Source organism: Mustelus asterias, chromosome 3 (genome assembly GCF_964213995.1).
Source record: "Mustelus asterias chromosome 3, sMusAst1.hap1.1, whole genome shotgun sequence".
Taxonomy (NCBI): domain Eukaryota; kingdom Metazoa; phylum Chordata; class Chondrichthyes; order Carcharhiniformes; family Triakidae; genus Mustelus; species Mustelus asterias.
This window is the reverse complement of record NC_135803.1, coordinates 114,997,553-115,020,505: the sequence shown is the minus strand read 5'-3', so window position 1 is coordinate 115,020,505 and position 22,953 is coordinate 114,997,553. Positions and strand designations below refer to the sequence as shown.

General features: G+C 42.8%; 1 protein-coding gene across 8 annotated transcripts in view; it reads right to left on the bottom strand.

Moving 5' to 3' along the window:
- The window catches only part of foxp1b (forkhead box P1b), a 502,439-nt gene that overhangs the window by 101,373 nt on the left and 378,113 nt on the right, over window positions 1-22,953 (bottom strand). For all 8 annotated transcript variants that reach the window (XM_078209450.1, XM_078209454.1, XM_078209451.1 and 5 more), the window contains one exon: window positions 16,581-16,670. In XM_078209450.1, the coding sequence (XP_078065576.1) occupies window positions 16,581-16,670 (90 nt within the window). The remainder of the gene's footprint in view (window positions 1-16,580; window positions 16,671-22,953) is intronic.

Below are 22,953 nucleotides of genomic sequence, written 5' to 3'. Positions count from 1 at the left end.
ATTCACTAAACTCTTCCTAACAAGAGAGAGTCTAACCATCTCCACAAGACACTCACTGGCATTATCATTGCTGAGTACACCACTACTAATATTTGGGGGTTACCATTGATCGGAAACTAAACTGCACCAGCCATATAAATGTTGTAAGTACAAGAGCATGACAAAGGCTAGGAATTCAGTGGCATTCCAAAGCCTGTCCACCATCTATAAGGCATAGGTTTTATGATGGAATATTCTCCACTTGTCTGGATGAGTATAGCTTGAACAGTATTCAAGAAGCTTAACACCATTCAGGACAAGGAAGCCGGTTTAATTGGCATCCCATCTACCAACTTAAACATTCACTGCTGCCACCATGCATTGGTGGTGAAGGCAATGTACACCACCTACAAGATGCACTGCAGCAACTCACCAAGCACTTTTCAAACATGTGACTTCTACCACTTAGAAGAACAAGGGAAGCAGATACTGTTGCACCACTTGCAAGTTCCTCTCCAAGCCACAGTCCATCCTGAATTGGAACTTTATCGCCATTCCATCACTGTCACCGGGTCAAAATCCTGGAACTCCCTCCCCAATAGCACTGTTGGTATACCTACAACTTATGGGCTGCAGCAGTTCAAGACGGTGGCTCTCCATCATCTTCTCGAAGACAACTAGGGATGGGCAATAAATGTTAGCCTAGCCAGCGACGCCCACAATCCGTGATCGAATTGAAAATAATTAAAATTTGTAAGTTTTTTTTTATCAACATGAATGACTTTTATGCAAGCCAGAATTCCTGTTGACAATAGCCCTTTAAGTAAATGGAAAAGTCAAAGACTTGAGTAAGAAAAAGTTAATTTAATGTTGTTAATCAGCCATGACAAAACATGAAATAACTTACTAAATCATTCATAGAAACAGCCTCTGGATTTTAATTACAGGCATTTATAATTTAGCAAACAGCATCTGACTTGAATATTGGTATCCCAATACGTCATTCAGTTTCACAAAGCCCTTGTATTGATTGGTCATACAGTAATGTACTAACATTTATTAATTTTACTTTTTAAAGTCTATTTCTCCATTCCCCCCTTCCACCACCATTAATTGATTTAAGCTATGCAACTGATTAAAAAAAATCAATATGTACACTGGTTAACTAATCTATACCAGTTTTTCCATTTTATTTAAAGACACATGCCACAGTTTTAATGTTACAACAAAATTCAAAGTGCATTTAATAGCATTATGTTTTGTTGCATTATTTTCCACACCTACTCACTTTATTATAATTTTATAAGACCATAATATGAATACAAGTTGAAGTGCTATGTGGCATGGTGGAAATTATACAAAGAAATCCAGTCCAAAGTCAGTCGGAAATGTAAAAAGCCAACTGAATGAAGGCTAAATATTACAAATTACAGAGCATAAATAATTATTTCCTTATGTTAAAGCATAAATGAAAAATACAACAAATATCCTTGAAACTGGAATTTTGAGAAATTTTGTATTTGCATTGAATACTCATGTTTCTTGCCTGGCATTGATATGGACAATCAGAGGATAAGCTGTTCCATGAAGGTAAGCATTATAACGCTTGATTCACCCACTCACATTTGCAATTTTTTTACCCCCCCCCCCCAATTTTCTTTGTGTTTTATTTATGCTTCAGTATGACTATAATGTCTAATTAATAGTAAATTCGAGCCAGATGTAAATATGATGAAAACGTTTGCACTGCGCGCAAGTGTGAGGGTGGGGCTAAATTATCAAGAGCCCTGGAATCATTTGCCAAAATGACTGGAAGTTGAAGTGGAGAGGTTGTAGTAGGATCATTCTGGACAGACCAGCTCTGATTAGCCACATGGTTCTCCTCATTCAAATTAATCTTATGATCATCTTTATGTATTTCTGCACATCAAAATACTTGACTGATTCAAACCATTAAATTCAGCTATTTCAAATAGCTCAAAGTGCTGCTGGCCTAATATTGTAGCTTAGAAGCATACTTTGATTTAATTTTAATTCTTAATGCTATATTTTGCATGTATTTACACCTAAACGTAATCAGTGCTATTTTACAGAAAGTAATGGCTTCTAACTTAAAAATGAAAACCAAGAATTGGTAGCTTGCCATCAAAATCAATCATTTTCATTCTTCTCTACATGATTTAATTTTCAAGCTCAGTACTCTAATTGGAAGGCATTATGCAGTTTTGTGCCTCATATAAATAGCTAAGTAGTAAGCCTCCATTAAAGATTCTGGATTACACTGAACATCTACTGGAAAATGCTCTCTCTGTCATCCGTCTAGTTGGTCTTTGTAGAGAAAAGGATAGATGTGCCTAACTTCAGGGGACATTAATGAGGAGATTATTTGATGTAAATAACATGGTTTACTTGAATCAAAACCATATTTCCTCAGCAAGTGAAAAAACTTCTCTCTGCCCTGAGATAGCAATCAGTGAAGATAAGATTGCTCAGCCATTCCAGGTCACGAGAGGTAGGTATATCAAGGCTTGACATGTACCTGTTCCTCTATTAATTGGAACAATCAATAACACATTCGTTCTGCAACCATCAGTTAGTTGTGCATGGTTTTGATGCTGTCTCTGATAAAGACAATATTCTGGTAAAAGCAACATGCATTTTAGATTAGCAGAAAGTGGCGGCGGGGGGCGGGGGGGGGGGGGGGGGGGGCGGGGTGGTGGATGAGAGACTGTACCTTCTTGAGGTAAATTGAAGTTTGGAGGCAGCACTGATCTAATACTGGAGAATTATCCAATCTTTGGCATTTGAGAGATAGAGAGGGTTTGAGAGTACATTTTGACTGTGCGATAGTATAAAATGGTCTATAGTCCAGATAGAACTTACTTTGCATTTCTCCCGAAATGGAAATATAAGCTGGGAGAGATGGAAAATGGCCGAGATTCATTATAATCCTTTTTACAATATCACACAAAGTCAATTCTACCCTATTTACATCACAACCTTATTACTTGTCTAGCCGACACCAATACTAATTTTAAAACAGGAAATTCAAAATCAGAAAGAGTTAGCAGCTTAAAAGAACAATATCCAGCACAGAGAAAAATCCCCTGGGCCGGTTTTGCTCACTTAAGGAGCTTGGAAAGAAATTTCCAAAGTATGTTTTTCCTTATTGGTCCTGGGGTTTTCTTTGTCTCTCCCGGACATCTGAGATTGGCTGTGGTGGTGTGTGGAAAGAGGGAGAAAATAAGTGATTACCCCTGCTGTTCCAGCCAACCTCAATTTGGAGCAGGCTTAATAGACCAGCTGATCTTTTGCTGCCTGTCAATTTTGCAGCTTCGTAACGATCTTTCTTTGATATTGTTGACAATATTCCAAATCTTTTTGTTAAGCTGACAAAGTCCATTTCCAACGAACACCACTTTCAGGTCATCTTGCAATGAAGCTTGGAAAGTTGTAATGGCTGCTACATATATATATATATATATTTATTGCCTTAAGCAAATGCATTGGCATCATACTAATTGTAAGAGTGAATTAGTACCATAACTTTCACAATTGGGGCAGCATGGTGGCACAGTGGTTAGCACTGCTGCCTCACAGCGCCAAGGACCCAGGTTCGATTCCTGATTTGGATCACTGTCTGTGGAGTTTGCACGTTCTGCGTGGGTTTTCTCCAGGTGCTCTGGTTTCCTCCCATAGTCTAAAGATGTGCAGGTTAGGTGAATTGGCCATGCTAAATTCTCCCTCAGTGTACCCGAACAGGCGCCAGAGTGTGGCGACTAGGGGATTTTCACAGTACTTTCACTACAGTGTGAATGTAAGCCTACCTGTGACTAATAAATAAACTTTAACTTTAATAAGATGTATATTTATCCCACTTAGTATAATCAATAAATCAAACCATTATGGACCCAATAATTTTGCCCCCCCCCCCCCCCCGCCGCCAACTCAACATCATGCAGTGTGTTTTCTGATGGTGGAGGCAATGTGGCATTGGCCGTTGGCGAGATCTTCTGGTCCCACTGAGATCTATGGCTCGCCCATCCCGCCGACGGGAAACCTGCTGTGTGTGTGTGTGTTGGCGGGGGGGTGTTGGTGGATTGGCGAAGAGTCACCGGAAGATCCTGCCCATGGGAAGGGCTGGAAAATCCAGCATGAGTGGTTCTCTTGTAATCAACAGTCACACTATTACTGTGAAGCTGGAAAGATCTGGGTACCAAACATTTTTCAGCACTCAAACTTTGGAGAGGTACATCATTTCTGTAAAAAAATGAACTAGTAATCTATCCGGAGCTAAAAACAAGACCATGATCCATGTCCTTCACTTTACAGCAATATGGATTACTAACACTCACTTGCCTAGAAAAGCAGCGGAATAAAAGGAATTGGGAAATATATACACAACAGATCTCTTTACAAACAGATTGACAGCTCTGGGATCCAGGGACCTGGAACTAAAGCATTTTTTATTAACGTCAGTCACTCACGCGTAGGTGATCTGGTAGCCTCTGTGTATTTGAAACTATATTCTCCTGTGTATTTAGATGCCATATCTGTGTAGCATTGCTGCATTGTAGAAGGATTTTGCACCCCTTTAGTTACGGATACATTCCACACCTGCGCTGTTGTTTACTCACACCTGCATGAAGTGACTTGCACCTTGCTGAAAAACTTGGGGTATTTAGTCAATTAACCTTTACCACAAATTGATCACCAGTTTGTCTGCATAGGGAGCACAGGAGTGGAAATGGACACAATTGTGCCTGTTTTTCTGTTGGAAAATTTAAAATCCTGTAGCGCATCAATAGCAGCAGGGAAGGGGAGAACAGCACGTGATATATAGCAGACAGTGGATGTAGTACATCAGCACCAGTATAATGTAAGAAGGGTACATAATTAGACTGGAAGTGGTATCTTTAACCTTTTTTTTGTTATGGTGTAATGATTGCCGTACTCGGTTGCTTTTCCAGGCATCATTCTTTGGCTATTGCTGGCCTGCAGTTCCATGCTTTTCCAGTTTTAGTGCCTGCGCTCAATTTCTACACAAGCCTCATCAAGTCTGCAGATGTAATGCAAAAACACTTACGTAAACGTCCAGCACAATTCAAAGGTATTTGTGCCATGTTTGCTCTTTTTCTGTTGTGTGCTCATTTGGAATGGGAGCAAGGAAAGCACCATATGCAGAGCAACTCTTGAACAGCCATGGAAGATTTGTTTTGCATTATTTATGCTGCATTTTCACTGCAGTTTTTTGTTAGGTTATTCTAACCAAGTTTTGGAAAATATGTTGATGATTATTGCTGTTCACCGCTTAAGGTAGCTTGCATTCAAGACAGCTCCAATACAAAATATTATGGTTAAAATGGTACAAGATAAAAGATGGCATTCCGAGGAGATCAGCAGAATTGTCCCTTTTAATTCTTTATTTTGGACACAAGAAAATTGCAAGGTACATTCAAATTTTAATGGGAGTTAGAAGTTTCCCTGCACGACAACAGTAACCCAATATGTGACGAGCTCTGAGACATTTAAACATACTTATATAAAATGGAAGTATTATTGCTATTTAATTAATTTTATTGGATTCTGCAGTGGCAGGCAATTGTCTTACGTGCTTTGCTGCTGAGATTGCCCCTTGTGTGCTGTGGACTTCTCTACTGGTTCTGCATGAGTACTGCCTTTAAATGTTCCTCTATTTGAAGGATCCACTGGTGGATATCTTTATTTGTAATTATCCCAGATGTTTCAGTAAAAATTTCAAGGACGTGCAACAACGGTTGTCTGCATTGAAATCTGCCACTGGCAATGTCAGTGGCACCTGCAATGCTGATCACAGTTACATGAGAGGAACATTTCCTTTGAATGCTGCTCTTAACACTGTGGACGTTTTGGAGCAAACATTTCAAGTTTTAACTTGCTTGGAGAACATTTATAGACATTCAAGAGGGTGAGATCAAAAGGCTTTGCAGCGCCCAGAGTTCTATGCTCTATCAAAAGGCATCTCCTCATATGAGACATCAGCCTGCCTAAGCATAGAACTTGAAATCCTTTCTCTCATGCTTGGCCATCTCCACCCAAACCAGTTTCACAAATTTTGTGACTGCAGGGCTGCTGATTAGACAGTGCTGGACAAAGTCCTGTAGTCAATGTGTCGAGCATTCTACGCAAGATGCATACCAATTCTACTGTAATGCTCAGTTCTCACACATACCTTTTAGGGTGACACAGCATGATTGGAATGCAAGTGTCACCAATCTTGATTTTCCTCTACTATATTGCACAGGATTGGATCACTGCCAGTGACCTTCCCTGCTGTTGTGCGTAAATGATGGTGGGACACACTGTTTCCTTGTCAATTTGGCTCCTGATACTAGCCCAAAATTATGCAATACACATGCTTATATCCCTCAGTCCCACCAGGAGCTTGCATGAGGAGTGATCCCAACCTCTCCAAATGAGCCAAGTTGCACTGGTCTCAGATTGTTGAACAGAATTTTCACAATATCATAAAGACCCACATTTGGGCAGCCATGCCACTCTCTGATTCAGAGCATATGCTGTGCTCCAATCTTTCACATAAAGCAAATGTTAAAATTGTTGATCATGTGCAATTAGACGCCACCAAAGTGTTCACATAGTAGGAACTGGCATTAGCTGTTGCTTCAGCCATTTTTAGCTTTGACTTTCGTACAGAGCAGCATTACACTCAATAGAATTTTATGGAGGCAATAAGGGTCTCGGCTGGAGAGCCGGGGAGGAGATCCACGTTGCCTCATTTAGGGAAGACCTGCTAAATTCAGAGCCAAATCAGGCAGGCCTTCCATGGGACCAGGCCCCCTGAGGGTGGGAGGTCCTGCCTGCCATAAGCTGCTGGCCAATTAGAGACAAGCATTATGCTCAGCAGTGTCAGAGTGGGAGGGAGAGCTGCTTCAGGAAGTAAACTAACCAGAGAGCCATGATCACAGAGTGACCCAGACCACAAGGAAATGATGGCGTGAGGAATTTCCTGAGGTGGGCATCAGGGGGAGGTGATGTGGAGTATGGCAGAGGGACAGGGAATGGCTTTCAGCAGCAGCCATCCCCACCCACCTCCCACCCCAAATTGAAACCACAAGCAACCGACACAGATTTGCATGTCTTTAATACTAACAGTGGCTGGAAGAGACCTTTAATTGGGCATTAATTTTCCCTTTAAGGGCCTCAATTGGCAGCAGGAGATGAAAGTCATCCATGGGCCTTCCCACGATGGACTTACTATGTATGAATATATGCAGGAGCAGACCATTTGGCCCTTCGAGCTTGGTCCACCACTCAATAAAATCATGGCTAATCTGATTGTAACCTCAACTCCACTTTCTGCCTACCCCAACAATCTTTCACCCATTGCTTATCACAAATCTATTTACCTCCGCTTTAAAAATATTCAAAGACTGTGCTTCCACTTAGTCAGAAGTCCTTGTTGGAGAAATTAGAGGTGATGTTTGATATGGATATGAAATGCTGTTTTCTGGAGACCATGAAAGCCAGACAGTTGCAAAAATTACTTCAGGACATTCTTCATTTGGACAAGAGAAAATACCTTAATATATTTCTAAACGCAAATAGTAAAGTGGTGGTCAAAAGAAGGGTGGAACTAATTAGGGATTGAAAATAATCTTTTTGTGGTGGCAGAGGGCACAGCTGATGTATGAAATGAGTACCATTTATCTGCCCTCATTGGAGAAGAGAATGCTGCCAATGGAGCAGTAACTGAGGAGACAGTAGAGATATTGGATAAGATAAATTCAACAGGCAGTGGCGCAAACTAAGTGTTACCATTTCAGTCCCCTGTTATACGTGGCAGCAGACATTCTGCTCCATTGCACCAATTGGAATTTACTATCAAGCATTGCGCACAACAGTTAAGAGACAAGAACCAGTGGAAACCCAATTCAGATGATTGGTGAAAAAAAATGAGTGACATGGACAGATTTGTTTTTTATATGGCAAATAGTTAGGATCTGGAATGTACTGCCTGAAAGTGTGGTAGAGGTATGCGTAATCTTGCTTTGCAAAAGGAAACTGCATAAGCACTTAGAATGAAAATAACTGTGGAATTATGGGGAATGGGCAGGCAAATGGGCCAAGCACAGTTGTTCTTGTAGGGAGCTAACACAGACACAACAAGCCAAATGGTCTTACTGGCTGTTCACGTCCCATTGCTGCTGTAGCGAGAACTAAGATTTTGGTGCCCAGGCAAATCTCCGTTCATTGCAGTGGGACCTGAAAATCCCGCTGGCGTGATCGGCCATAAGATTCCGCCCTTTATCTCTTTCTTACATCTATTCAGTGTCTTAGCCTCCACAACCTTCTGTGGTAGAGAAGTCCACAGATTCACTACCCTTTGCATGAAGACATTTTTCCTTATCTCACTCCTAAATAGTCCTCCCTGTAGGGAGAGCAAAACTGCATGCAGTACTCCAGATGTGGTCTCACCAAGGCCCTGTATAACTGCAGTAATGATGTGGAGATGCCGGCGTTGGACTGGGGTGAACACAGTAAGAAGTCTCACAACACCAGGTTAAAGTCCAACAGGTTTATTTGGTAGCAAATACCATAAGCTTTCGCTGTTTGAGAGCACATTTCCACTCCATCTGACGAAGGAGCAGTGCTCCGAAAACTTATGGTATTTGCTACCAAATAAACCTGTTGGACTTTAACCTGGTGTTGTGAGACTTCTTACTAACTGCAGTAAAACATCCCTACTTCTGAACTCAAATCCTCTTGCAATGCAGGCCTTTCCCTTCCTAATTACTTGCTGCAGCTGCCTCTCCACGTTTAATTGGACAGTTCTAGCAAAGAGCCAGCACAGGCACAATGGACCAAATAACATCCTTCGTGCTGTATTATTCTATGGCTCTATTGTATTAGAAATAACAAACTGACCAGTGTAGTGCACCAATCTGCAACTAATAGCAGAAATGAACTAAGTGGGTGCAGCAGTGTGTGAGCAAATCAAGGAGGTAGCATGTATAGCTCCATCAAGAGTTCCAAAGCAAATTCTTAAGTAACAAGAGTACAGTTTCTCCTCTTTGCTGGATTGACCTTCATTTGAATTCATTGTGTGTGAAGAAAAACATAAAGGTTAGGGAAATTTGCAATAGCTAAAATCAATTTCAAAATTTCAATATTCAAAATCATAACAAAATAAAATGAGCCTTGTCCAAACATCAAGATTCTTTAATTGCACTTCTGATCTGAACAATTAAAATGGTGTTAAAAGTATGTAAAGGGTAAATAATCAAAATACAGTCCTGAAATGTGGTGATCTCCATAAAGAAATTGTGCAGTCATTAAAAATCGTAAGATTCATGCATTGAGTGGTATAAAAAAATGATTCATGCATTCAACGTAACAAGAAATTTGTGACAAAAATAGCAAGATTGTAAATCAATTTAATGAGAAAGAGCTTTGCTAAAAACTATTAGTTATAGCAAGCTTATCGAAAACAACACCCACAAGACAACATTCCCCCGCATGTAGAAGAATAGTGCACTCAACTGTGCCATTTGTGGGAACAATGTATGATCTGAAAATTAAATACAGAGACATGCAAATTCAATAATAAACTGATGATCAATTAGCAGAAAATTTGCTGAAGCTTTCATACTTAACCATATCCTACAAATAAAATTCTGGGTATTGAGTCAAAACAAGAAAAAAAATAGACGTCACTGTATTAGTCAACACTCCCTTCTTCCTACTCCCAGTAGAAATAAAGTAAAGCTGCTGATTAAGGTATTATCTCTTATATTGGTAACAGCTTAGAGACATGAAAATCTTAAATTTGATTTTAAAAATACTCTAATCAAAGTTTGGAAATTAGTCACACATGGACAGTTCTTAACTTGCTTAGTTTCAAAAGAAACTCTTCATGAAGCATTTCAGAAAAAAGGGTAAATAACGTCAGTTCAGATTCACCTCTCTCCTGAAGTAAGAACAAACAAGTTATAGAGCCACAACCCTATTGTTGGCAATTACTCTCCCATTCAATCCTATTTTTTCAGGATAATTTGTTCAAGGTTTGGTGTTGTGCACGACCTTGAATTTTATTTTAAATTCAAATCTATAATAAATCATATTTTTATTAAAGAAAAAGTAAAGTCATTCAATAATGTAGGCAGGAATCGTGAGATAGCACGTTTGTATTTATGGATATAAATACATGCTTTCCACACTTTACTTTTTGAAAAGAACCTAGTTAAAATCCAGTGAACTGTATTCCAGATAATAATATCGTATATCTAAAGTAATGAAAGAGAAAGCCTTTGGCTTAACGGTGACCAAGTCGTAAGGTGACATGTTTGAGCACCATCCCAGCAGAATGAATGGCCATCCCCGCAGCCTCAGTGAGTGACTTTATGATACATCTCTAAATATTGGGTGGGCAACAGAGTACTTGCATCTGATGGATGGGGATGCTCCCCAGCCCCCAAACTGTCCATCCTAAAAGATAGGTGGTATTCTTTAACCTAGATTCCTTGTAAAATAATTAGCTGAATACTCCACCTGTTCCACAACAGAACTGTGTGCCAATGCTTCCCCAAATCTTGACTGCCTTCCTTCCTCCCACCTTGCAGGCATATCTGAGGCTGTCAGCTGGAGTTCCAGTCAGTTCATTTAGTGTTCTCTCCCACCACTGACTGGCAAACTTCTTCTGGGGCTGAAGCTGATGCTCAACAGTAACATCCCCTAATGAGGCCGACAGACAAAATTTCACCATCAGCCTTATTAGTTGTGTGTAGTATATGCTGCTGGAACATATCCTTATCCATGCGCAATCCAATTTCTAGGTAATTGCTGTGATTTTAGTTAGGACTTGACCTAGTGCAGAATTCAATGGATGGATGGACATGACACTCACATTTATCAGTAGAGAGGTGAGGAGTCTATTAGGGGGAGGGGCAGCGACAGGACAAGGAAAGAAACAGCAGAACAAATGCCCAAGCATAATAAGTCACAATGCTGGCTACAATACAGACAGAACTTTTATACAGATTTCCTACAATAATTATCTGATTGATAGAAAGATAATGGAGTGCCGCAACTACAATGAATGGAAGGAAATTATCTAACATGCATAATCTAACATAATTCATAACAAACTATGATGATGTTATCTAAATCATGCCTAACAATTCTGGAAAGTCAATTATAGTATTAGCTACACTGGTTAAACATCTTTTTGCCTTTGGATTGTATCTTAGATTATATGCCTTTAAACAATTCCATACTCATCCAAATTTGACTGCGATGTTCTGGTTCCATTTAATACATTTGTCTATAGGAAAACTCAAACCACAGCTTTACAAATGAAAAACCAGGATATAAAATGTACAGGACCCATTGTCAGGGAAAGAATTTAAAAGCACCAAACATGCTGCCAAACTGTACTCCCCACCCAATTATCAAACACAGGATACAACCAAGTTTGTTTACATCTTACAATTGAAAGCATACAAAAAAGGTCCCTGCACAGCTCCGTTGTCAGGTCAATAATCAGTGTTGAAATACTGAAATATCCAGATAAACTTGTACCTCACTTCCCTCCCTCAAATACGTGTCAAAGGTCTACTTTCCTTCCCTAGGTTACTCCCCATTAGTCTAATGTAAATTGTCAGCTGTGCAATGGCTTCATGAGACTTGTAATAATAACCCTTTAGTTACATCTTTACATTTTAAACACTCGAATTTTTTCATATGTTTCCCATCCCTTCTGAATCTTGCACTGGCATGTGCTCCATGGAGTATATCTATACTTACATGGCACTAATTGTAACAGACCAAATTATGAGATGTAGCATTATCAAGAAAAACACAGGAGGGGTAAATTGGATAGCTCCCAAAAAAGGGCTTGGGGATCATGATGCACGATTAACCCTCGCCTGTTGATTGAAATGCAGGCAGCATGCCAACTTCACTTCTGGGCCCCTGCTGAAGCATTTAGCCAGCACTAACTGTGCTGTTCACTGGCTACACGCGTCAGCAGGAGCCCAAAATTGTAACTTCCGAGCACTTCTTAAAGCTAGCCTACACTTAATAAGAGCGACAACACATCTGGACTAGACACTGGTAAGTGTGTGAGGGTGTCATACAGGAAGTGAAGCTGACTTGGGAAAAGGGCCAAGATTTTCCAACTTTGTGCAGGACGCCTTGGTGGAGGAGATGGAAATAGGAGAGATGGCCTACATCCACAGGGGGCAGAAGGCCCAGCCGTCCTGTGGTCAATAGGCAACAGGAGCAGATTGTCATTGAGGTCAATGCTCGTGGTCTAGGCCCAAGGACCTGACTGCGGTGCCGCAAGAAGCTCAATGACTTCAAACAAGTGGTTAAGGTAATTGAACACATCATCAAATGTCACATCCCACTAATTGCACCTCTAGCCTCAGACACTCTTCAATTCACCACACCCTCATACCAGAAACCTCTATCAATCAGGACTCATAACTAACATTCAAATGATCCACTGCACACTCTGAAACCTGCTGCAAGCCTCATATCCAAAGTAAAGTTTATTTATTAGTCACAAGTAAGGCTTACATTACTGCAATGAAGTTACTGTGAAATTCCCCCTAGTCGCCACACTCCGGCGCCTGTTTGGGTCAATGCACCTAACCAGCACGTCTTTCAGACTGTGGGAGGATTCGGAACACCCGGAGAAAACCCACGCAGACACGGGGAGAACGTGCAAACTCCACACAGACAGTGACCCAAGTCGGGAATCGAACCTGGGTCCCTGGCGCTGTGAGGCAGCAGTGCTAACCACTGTGCCACCGTGCCGCCAGGGCACATCTCATGGGTCGCACAAACATTTCAACCTTGATAGCCACATAGCCACTCACAGCCACACTTGCAGGATGACCTGAGGCAACGGGAACTAATCGGAGGAAGATAGGTACATGAAAAAAAGGGTGCTGGCCATTATTGGAACAGCATTTCTTGCTCCTGTAGAAAGGCTGAATCAATTGAAAATGAAGGTATTCTCATATTTAATCCGCCTTCTCATATCCCAATTCCCCCTCCCCAGAAATTTACCCGTGTTTTTCTCCTTTCATATACCGAAAAGGTGCAACCTCGGCAAGCAGCAGGGGAAGATCAAGTAGAGGGTGATTGGTGATGAAAACACAGCGTTACAAAGTTTCAAACTCTCAACCACCAGTATAAATACTGACACAGCACTAAAATCAGTGTTCAGAGGGGTTTAGAGGATATCAGAGCTGCTCAACAATCCGTCCTCCAATACCGTCCAAGGGGAGCGGCAGAGGTCTATGGAGCACAACCCTACCGTGATCCCCCATCACTGCAACACTATCAGTTCTCTTGCTGTTATCTGTAACCAGTCAGCCCAGACTGCTCCACCCATGCAGAGATGTTGCAGTCCAGATCCAAAACTTCAAAGGCAACAGGGTGGCACAGTGGTTAGCACTGCTGCCTCACAATGCCAGGGACCGGGGCTCAATTCTGGCCTGGGGTGACTGTGTGGAGTTTGCACATTCTCCCTGTGTCTGCGTAGGTTTCCTCCGAGTGCTCTGATTTCCCTCCCACACTCCAAAGATGTATGGGTTAGGAAAAAAAAAGTTGCTCCTTAATGTACAGGGGATTAGCAGGGTAAATAAGTGGCGTTGTGGGCATAGGGCCTGGGTAGGATTGTTGTTAGTGCAGGTTCGATGGGCCGAATGGCTTTCTGTACTGTAGGGATTCTATGATTCTATTATGTGTTCTAGGCTGTGAGCTGACTGAAGTCATCCCCCATTCGCAGTCTCCTTCACTGGAAGTCAGCAGCCTTTTGCTAATCATGTGACCAACAATAGGGGTAGCAAAGGCACACAGAAGGCAGATACTAAAAGCAGAGTTTTATGCTCCCATCAAAGTGGGATCTGAGGCTGGGGTGGAGCACGAAACTGAATGGACAGCATACCCCCCCCCGGGCAAGGCCTCTGGCAGAAAACGCATCCATTCACCTATTAAGGTCCATAAGTGGCCACTAAAGAGCCTTATCCCCCTAGCCTCAATTCTTAGGCTGGTGGGAGTGGGTGGGAAAGTGACAAATACACATTTCCCCATCTCAGGTGGGAGATGGGCGGGGGGGTGGTGGATAGCCTCACTCTAAAGGCCCCCTCAGATTTGGGGCACTGTTCCCCGGATGTTGGAGCTCCAGGACCACCAGCCATTGACCTACACCCTCCCAACCCTGCAATCTCCCCCCTCCCAAACCCTCTCCCCGCCAGGATCTTCGGGACTTACCATTTCGAAAGTTTTAAGGACTTAGTCCCAGGCAGAGTGCTGCAATACTACCTCTGGCCACAACCGTGCTGTGCCTGGCCGGGTTGAAGAGCTGCTGGCCAATCTGACTTGATTTGTAATATTTATTTAATGGTTGTTTTTATTTTTGCATTGTGGCTGACGATGTGATGGTTAGTGAGGAGGAGTGTGGGGCTAAACATGAATTGGGGTTATGGTTACTGGTATCACTCTTGAAGGAGATCCTTAAGCATATCCTAGGCAGAAGGGTTATCACCTCCCTTACTCCTCCTTCTCCTCTTCTAGTAGCTTATCCTGTTCTGTGTCACTTCCCTTCATTCTCCCAGTCAAGCTCTATTTCAAAAGAAAAGTCAGCTGCTACCCATATGTAGCAGCAACTGGCTTTGAATTCAGACAAAGTCCCTCAAGCACTTGCCACACCACACCCTGAGGACTTTGGCAACTTTGCAGAAAACATTTGTAGAATTGTACTGACAGCCAAAACAAAAATCAACCAGCGTAAATCAACCAGGTTGACTGGCCATGATAAATTGTCCCTTAGTGTCAGGAGGACTGGCAGGGTAAATACATGGGGTGATAGGGATAGAGCCTGAGTAGGATTGTTGTTGATGCAGGCTCGATGGGCCGAATGGCTTCCTTCTGCACTGTAGGGATTTTATTCTATAACTAGGTGATGATCCTTAAATAGCGTTGGTGGAGATTCTTCATGCTGCTTAGCTCTTGTTCGACTGTAAGATTTTTTTATGGGTCATGGGCGTTGCTGGCTGGCCAGCATTTATTTCCCATCCCTAGTTGCCTTTGGCCAGGCCATTTCAGAGGGCAGCTGAGAGTCAACCACATTGCTGTGGCTCTGGAGTCACAAGTAGGCCAGACTAGGTAAGGACAGCAGATTTCCTTCACTAAAGAATAAAGCTATACAAAGTAACAACAGGGGTTTATGGCTTGTAAACCACAGGCGAAAAGCTAAGTAATTCCTATTCCACTTTTGACGGCTGTCAGAAATTCTATTTAAAGTGAACCAGATGTGTTTTTTCTGACAATTGACAATAGTTTCATGGTCATCAGTAGATTCTTAATTCCAGATATTTTTAAATTAAATTCAAACTCCACCATCTACTGTGGCGGGATTCGTAATTGGGTCCCCAGCACACGAGCTGAGTTTCTGGATTTAATAGTCTAGTGATAATACCATGAGGCCATCGTCTCATCAGGTTCAGAGATGATATCAACTGGAGCGCTGAGCTCCAAAATGGCACTGTTGATTGACATCAAATTGACATCAGATTTGCTTGCTGACTGACATCACAATCTACCTGTTCTGCCTACGTTGAAACAGCTGTGCACTATTACTTTCACCAATAAGGTGTTCAGCACAATTTGCAGCAAAACTGGCATGTCCAAACATTGGGTGCCATTTTGGACCCAAAATAGCACCAGTTGCTCCAAATATCGGGTGTTACCGAGCTGAATTTCATACCCATGGTGCCTTACATTTGAGAAGAATAACATCAACAGTCTTTTTTTGTTCGGCTTCAAATATAATGGTGAGGATCTGAAAAAAAACATCTGATGCCTTTAAAAGAAAGCTATGCAAAGTAACAATAGGGGGTTATGGCTTGTAAACCACAGGAGAAAAGCTAAGTAATTCCTATTCCACTTTTGATGGCTGTTAGAAATTCTATTTAAAAAAGCATCACCAGAAGGAGAAAGCCTCTTGAGGTTACAGCCATTTCCTGTGATCATACATAATATGCTTCAAAAGTTGGTTTTCTACCAATTCTGTTGATCAATTGCACCTCCTTCAGACTCTCTTTTTTCTATCATGTTTACATCTGATGTGACTCAATGACAAGTACTGTCTAGGCATGAGAAGTCAGCCTGTCATGTTGATTTATGAGTGCATCAAACTGCGACTTGTCCAAACTGAAGCGCACAGTTCATTAATTAGAGCGTTGTGACTTTGAAGACTAGACTCAGACTGTGGGGTTTTAACATTTGCCTTAATTTATATGCTCTGAAATGTGCATCTCTAAGGGAAAACTGAAATTCCGTGTCTGTCTTTGAACTTCTTTTGACTACACAATAATCATTTCTTTGTCCATCATAAGGACTGCATCCCCAAGTCATTAATGCACATTGAACTGCAGTTGATGAGTAAGCCTTTCTGAATTAGAAAACAAAGCTGAGACACCACTGGAAATTCTTCACTACAGACATAACTCACAACGTCAGGCCGCTTCTCTTTCTGCCATTTCCATTTTAATTATAGCATATTTACTCCTTTCGATACATGTACATACCTCTTTCGTTGGTTTCCCAGCATGTTGTTGCTGCAGAAGCTGAAGATGCAACTGCTCTTGCTGTTTCTTATAAAACTCCTGAAGCTGTTGCTGTTGTGAAAAGGTCATAAAATAATTACGTTAGAACAAAATAAACATTTAAAACGTTTTCTTTTTGCCATGACACACGGACCTGCAATTTGAAAAGAGATACAAAGTCACGTCCTCTTATCAACACTTGTCCGACCTTTTGGATCAAAACTTGCCAATAAATCCCTCAGTGTATGAACTATTCTTAGCATTATCATTTCAGAACTAATCTTCAAAATGAACTGATGAAAACATGCCATTTTCCACACGAACTAATTAAAATATGGCAAGAAATGACCTTTGTCTATAACAAGAAAGCCAAAAAGTGTCCTTGCTGAGAATACATGGTTATTCACGGAGCAGTCAATGTAATAATTCATAGGAGTAATTATTAGCAATTTTCTAAACAGGTCACTCAAAAGTGATCCGTAAGCAAGAGCAGTCAACCTCCTCTAATATATCTGGCACAAGGGCATAACACCAGAATTAGTGACGTTATTTCAGGAGCAGACTCACTGAAAAAAAATGTGAATTCAATTAAAATCTGAATTTGACAAAAGCTCCATTTTAAGTCAGAGTTACGATCAGTTTTAATCAACCCGGTCCAAGCTCACTCCCTCTGACACTCTCCCTATATGTGCTGCAACAAGGAAAACAATTTCTACCGGCGAGCTCTTGATCTGTCAGTGTTTAGTAATGATGCTCAGGGAAGCTACATCCTGCCCACCTACTTATCACTGCAGAATACTACCCAATAAGAGAAACATTGCAGACCTGGAGGTCTACTTTGGATGGTCACCAAGAACAAGCATGGGATCATTTTACACTGTGCCAGGGTTCCCAAAACCCTGGCAAGAAAGTCAGTGGCAAATCTGCCCCACTCTGCTGGGTAGCCCTCCAGCCATTTTACACTCGGTGGGGCATTAATTGTCTCAGGTTGGGACTTTTATCGCTATCTGGGTAGGAAGCAGCCAGCCAAGCAACTGGCTGGCAGCTCTCTGGTCTCAGCAGCACTACCTGCAGTGGTGGCCACTGCCAGGACTGCATCCAGGACTGCGATCATCGCTGGAGCCAGATGGGAGGAGGTAAGATGGGGGGGATTTTGGAAAGGCCAAGTTAGGAGGCCCAGGCGAGGGGCATGGAGACTGTGATGCACAGGCCTTGGGAAGGAGGCCCCCCCCTCCCCCCACATTTCCCATCAATAGCTCAAATAATGAGACCCAATGGGTTTTAAAACTGGAGCTAGCTCTGTCTGCTGCCACAAAAATTGAAGTAGGAGCAGGAAGTGTCTGCATTCTCTGAATTACTCCCAGTGCCACACACTAGTTAGTACAGAAATAGGAAGATAGTAAAACTGAGTTCCTTGGTGGAGATTCAGGAGGGGGGGCTTTAGATTCCTGGGGCATTGGAATCAATTTTGGAGCATTTCCACACCATTGGACCAATATCTTGGTGGAGAGGTTTGCTAGTGCTATTGGGTAGGTTTAATCGAGCTAGGCAGTGAAATGGGAATTTGCACATAAATTCAGAAGGAAGTGAAGCAAATCCAGAAACAGAAGGCAGCAAATTAGTAATTGAGAACGAAGGTCAAAGAAACAAAGGCTACAAAATGGACAAGAAAGGAGTGGTTCAGTGAGTGGTGGTATGTCTATTTTAACGCTAGGAGTGTAGTGAATAAAGTGGATGAGCTTAGAGTGTGGATCGATGCTTGGAAGTGTGATGTGGTGGCCACTACGGAGACTTGGGGACAGGGACAGGACTGGATACATCAGGTGCCGGGTTTCAGATGTTTCAGAAAGGACAGAGAGGGAGGCAAAAGAGTGGGGGGGGGGGGGGGGGGGGGGGGGGGGGGGGCGGCACTGCTGATCAGGGATAGTGTCACAGCTGTAGAGAAGGTGGAAGCCGTGGAGGGATTGTCTACGGAGTCTCTGTGGGTGGAAGTTCGGAGCGGGAAGGGGTCGATAACTTTGCTGGGTGTTTTCTACAGGCCGCCCAATAGTAACAGGGATGTTGAGGAGCAGATAGGGAAACAGATCCTGGAGAGATGTAGGAATAACAGGGTTGTCGTGATGGGAGACTTTAATTTCCCAAACATCGATTGGAATACCCCTAGGGTAAGGGGTTTGGATGGGGAGGAGTTTGTTAGGTGTGTTCAGGAGGGTTTCCTGACACAGCATGTGGATAAGTCTACAAGAGGAGAGGCTGTACTCGATCTGGTACTGGCTAATGAGCCTGGACAGGTGTCAGATCTCTCAGTGGGGGAGCATCTTGAGGATAGTGATCATAACTCTATCTCCTTTACGCTAGCATTGGACAGAGATAGGATCAGGCAAGCTAGGAAAGTGTTTATCTGGAGTAAAGGGAAATATGAAGCCATCAGGCAGGAGATTAGAGGCGTAAGTTGGAAGGAGGCATTCTTGAGGAAAAGTACTCAAGTAAGGTGGCAGATTTTCAAGGAATGTTTGTCTGGAGTTCTGCATGACAACATTCCGATGAGACAGGGAGGTGTTGGTAGGTTACGGGAACCGTGGTGCACGAAAGCTGCGCTGAACCTAGTGAGAAACAAAAGGAAAGCGTACAACAGGTTCAGAGAGCTAGGCGATGATAGGGATCTAGATGAGTATACGGCTTGTAGGAAGGGACTTCAGAAAGAAATTAGGAGAGCCAGAAGGGGTCACGAGAAGGCCTTGGCAGGTAAGATTAAGGAGAACCCTAAGGCGTTCTATAAATATGTGAAGCGTAAAAGGATGAGATGTGACGGAATAGGACCTATAAAAAGGTGAAGGTGAGAAAGTCTGTACAGAACTGGAAGAAATAGCAGAGGTGCTTAATGAATATTTTATCTCGGTATGCGCGGTGGAAAAAGAACTGGATGGTTGTATTACAGGATTGAGGCGGACTGAAAAGATTGAGTATGTGGACATTAAGAAAGAGGATGTGTTGGAAATTTTGAATAGCGTCAAAATAGATAAGTCACTGGGACCGGATGGGATGTACCCCAGGTTACTGTGGGAGGCGAGGGAAGGGATTGCAGAGCCTCTGGCGATGATCTTTGCGTCGTCGATGGAGACGGGAGAGGTTCCGGAGGATTGCGGATGTGGTTCCTATATTCAAGAAGGGGAATAGGGATAGCCCAGGAAATTACCGACCGGTGAGTCTAACCTCAGTGGTTGGTAAGTTGATGGAGAAGATCCTGAGGGACAGGATATATGAACATTTAGAGAAGTTTAGTATGCTCAAAAGTAGTCAGCACGGCTTTGTCAAAGGCAAATCGTGCCTTATGAGCCTGGTGGAGTTCTTTGAAAACGTGACTAACACATTGACGAAGGAAAAGCGGTAGATGTGGTTTACATGGACTTCAGCAAGGCGTTCGATAAGGTCCTCCATGCAAGACTACTCGAGAAAGTGAGAGGGCATGGGATCCAAGGGGCTGTTGCCTTGTGGGTTCAGAACTGGCTTGCCTGCAGAAGGCAGAGAGTGGTTGTAGACAGGTCTTTTTCTGAATGGAGTGCCCCAAGGATCTGTTCTGGGACCCTTGCTGTTTGTCATTTTCATAAATGACCTGGATGAGGAAGTGGAGGGATGGGTTGGTAAGTTTGCCGACGACACGAAGGTTGGTGGTGTTGTGGATAGGTTGGAGGGATGTCAGAAGCTGCAGCGTGACATAGATAGGATGCAAGACTGGGCGGAGAAGTGGCAGATGGACTTCAACCCGGATAAATGTGTAGTGGTCCATTTTGGCAGGTCAAATGGGATGAAGGAGATAAGACTCTTAGCAGTGTAGAGGATCAGAAGGACCTTGGGGTCCGAGTCCATAGGACTCTTAAATCTGCCTCGCAGGTAGAGGAGGTTAAGAAGGCGTGGCCTTCATCAATCGAGGGATTGAGTTTAGGAGTCGGGAGATAATGATGCAGCTTTATAAGACCCTCGTCAGACCCCACTTGGAGTACTGTGCTCAGTTCTGGTCACCTCATTACAAGAGGGACGTGGAAATGATTGAAAGGGTGCAGAGAAGATTTACAAGGATGTTGCCTGGATTGGTTGACATGCCTTATGAGGATAGGCTGAGGGAGCTCGGTCTTTTCTCCTGGGAGAGACGAAGGATGAGAGGTGACCTGATAGAGGTGTACAAGATGTTGAGAGGTATAGATCGGGTGGATTCTCGGAGTCTTTTTCCCAGGGCTGAAATGGCTGCTACGAGAGGACACAGGTTTAAGGTGTTGGGGAGTAGGTACAGAGGAGATGTCAGGGGTAAGTTTTTCACTCAGAGGGTGGTGGGTGAGTGGAATCGGCTGCCGTCAGTGGTGGTGGAGGCAAACTCGATAGGGTCTTTTAAAAGACTTCTGGATGAGTACATGGGACTTAATAGGATTGAGGGTTATAGGTAAGCCTATATATAAGCCTAGGTAGGTAGGGACATGACCTGCGCAACTTGTGGGCCGTAGAGCCTGTTTGTGTTGTATTTTTTCTATGTTCTATGTACTTCAATACAATGAGGCTAGTTAAAAAGTTAGATGAACTCTGGGTATAGATAGGCACTTGGAAGTATATTATCATCGCTGTTACTGACATATAAAAGAACAAAGAAAATTACAGTACAGGAACAGGCCCTTCGGCTCTCCAAGCCTGCACCGACCATGCTGCCCGACTTAACTAAAAACCCCAACCGTTCTGGGAACCACATCCCTCCATTCCCATCCTATTCATGTACTTGTCAAGACGCCCCTTAAAAGTCACTACCGTATCCGCTTCCACTACCTCCCCCGGCAACGAGTTCCAGGCACCCACTACTCGCTGTGTACAAAATCTGCCTCGTACATCTCCTTTAAACCTTGCACCTCACACCTTAAACCTATGCCCCGAGTAATTGATTCTTCCACCCTGGGAAAAAGCTTCTGATTATCTACTCTGTCCATGCCTCTCATAATCTTGTAGACTTCTATCAGGTCTCCCCTCAACCTCCGTCGCTCCAGTGAGAACAAACCAAGTTTCTCCAACCTCTCCTCGTAGCTAATGCCTTCCATACCAGGCAACATCCTGGTAAATCTTTTCTGTACCCTCTCCAAAGCCTCCACATCCTTCTGGTAATGTGGCGATCAGAATTGGACACTATATTCCAAGTGTGGCCTAACTAAGGTTCTATTAAGCTGCAACATGACTTGCCAATTTTTAAGATCAATACCCTGGCCGATGAAGACAAGCATGCCGTTTGCCTTCTTGACTACCTTCTCCACCTGCATTGCCACTTTCAGTGACCTGTGTACCTGTACAACCAGAACCCTTTGCCTATCAATACTCTGAAGGGTTCTGCCATTTACTATAGATTTCCTATCTGTATTAGACCTTCCAAAAAGCATTACCTCACATTTGTCCAGATTAAACTCCATCTGGCATCTTTCCACCCAAGCCTCCAACTGATCTATATCCTGCTGTATCCTCTGATGGTCCTCATCGCTATCCGCAAAAATATGGCTTAAAGAAGGGCAGGGATGGCTGCTCATATTACTGATGACAGCGTTTTTGGGCAGGATTGAGGATGGATTAAAAAAGAAACAGGGAATCACAGAAATTAATAAATGATAGTGAGGAATAAAGGTACTGACTGTCGGAAGTTACAAATAGACAGGTCAGGTGGGACAAATTGAATTCAGTTTGGAGGAGAGTGAGGTAATGCATTTGGGAAGGACCAACAAAGCAAGAGGATACACAATAGGTAGAATTCTGAACTGTGTAGAGGAGCAGAGGGACCTTGAAGTGCATGTATATAGATCCCTCAAGGTGCCTGCTTGTTCTTGACAAGCGGGAATGAGATTTAATTAGCTCTCTTCGAATATAGGGAGCCTCTGTGACCTCTCTTGTACCACAGTGGATGGTAAACTGCAAGATATTTAAAACACTTCCAGCTCGAGTGCCTGGAAGGATCCAGACGCATACAAATTCACCGTCACTGTTATCTTCAAATCACTGAAAAAGAGATCCTCACCCTGCTCCGAGATTGCAACGTGGCTACAGAAAGTGTCAGATTTCAGTGAAGACATCCGCAGTGAAGCACAGACATCATGCACATTGTTGCTCACTGATATTCAGGAATTAGAATTGCTCCTTGAACACTCTGGGGTCTGTCTTGCTGTGGTGGCCTTGGTTAATTTTCCAATCATACGATAGTTCAAAGGGAATGGCTACTACTGCACCCATGTCTGAGAGCAACTGGTTTGTGCAGAAGTCTTGAAGTCAGCAAGACGTCCTTCAGCACCTGCGACACCACTCTCTGTACACATTTGCAACTTTGAACAAATACAGAAAG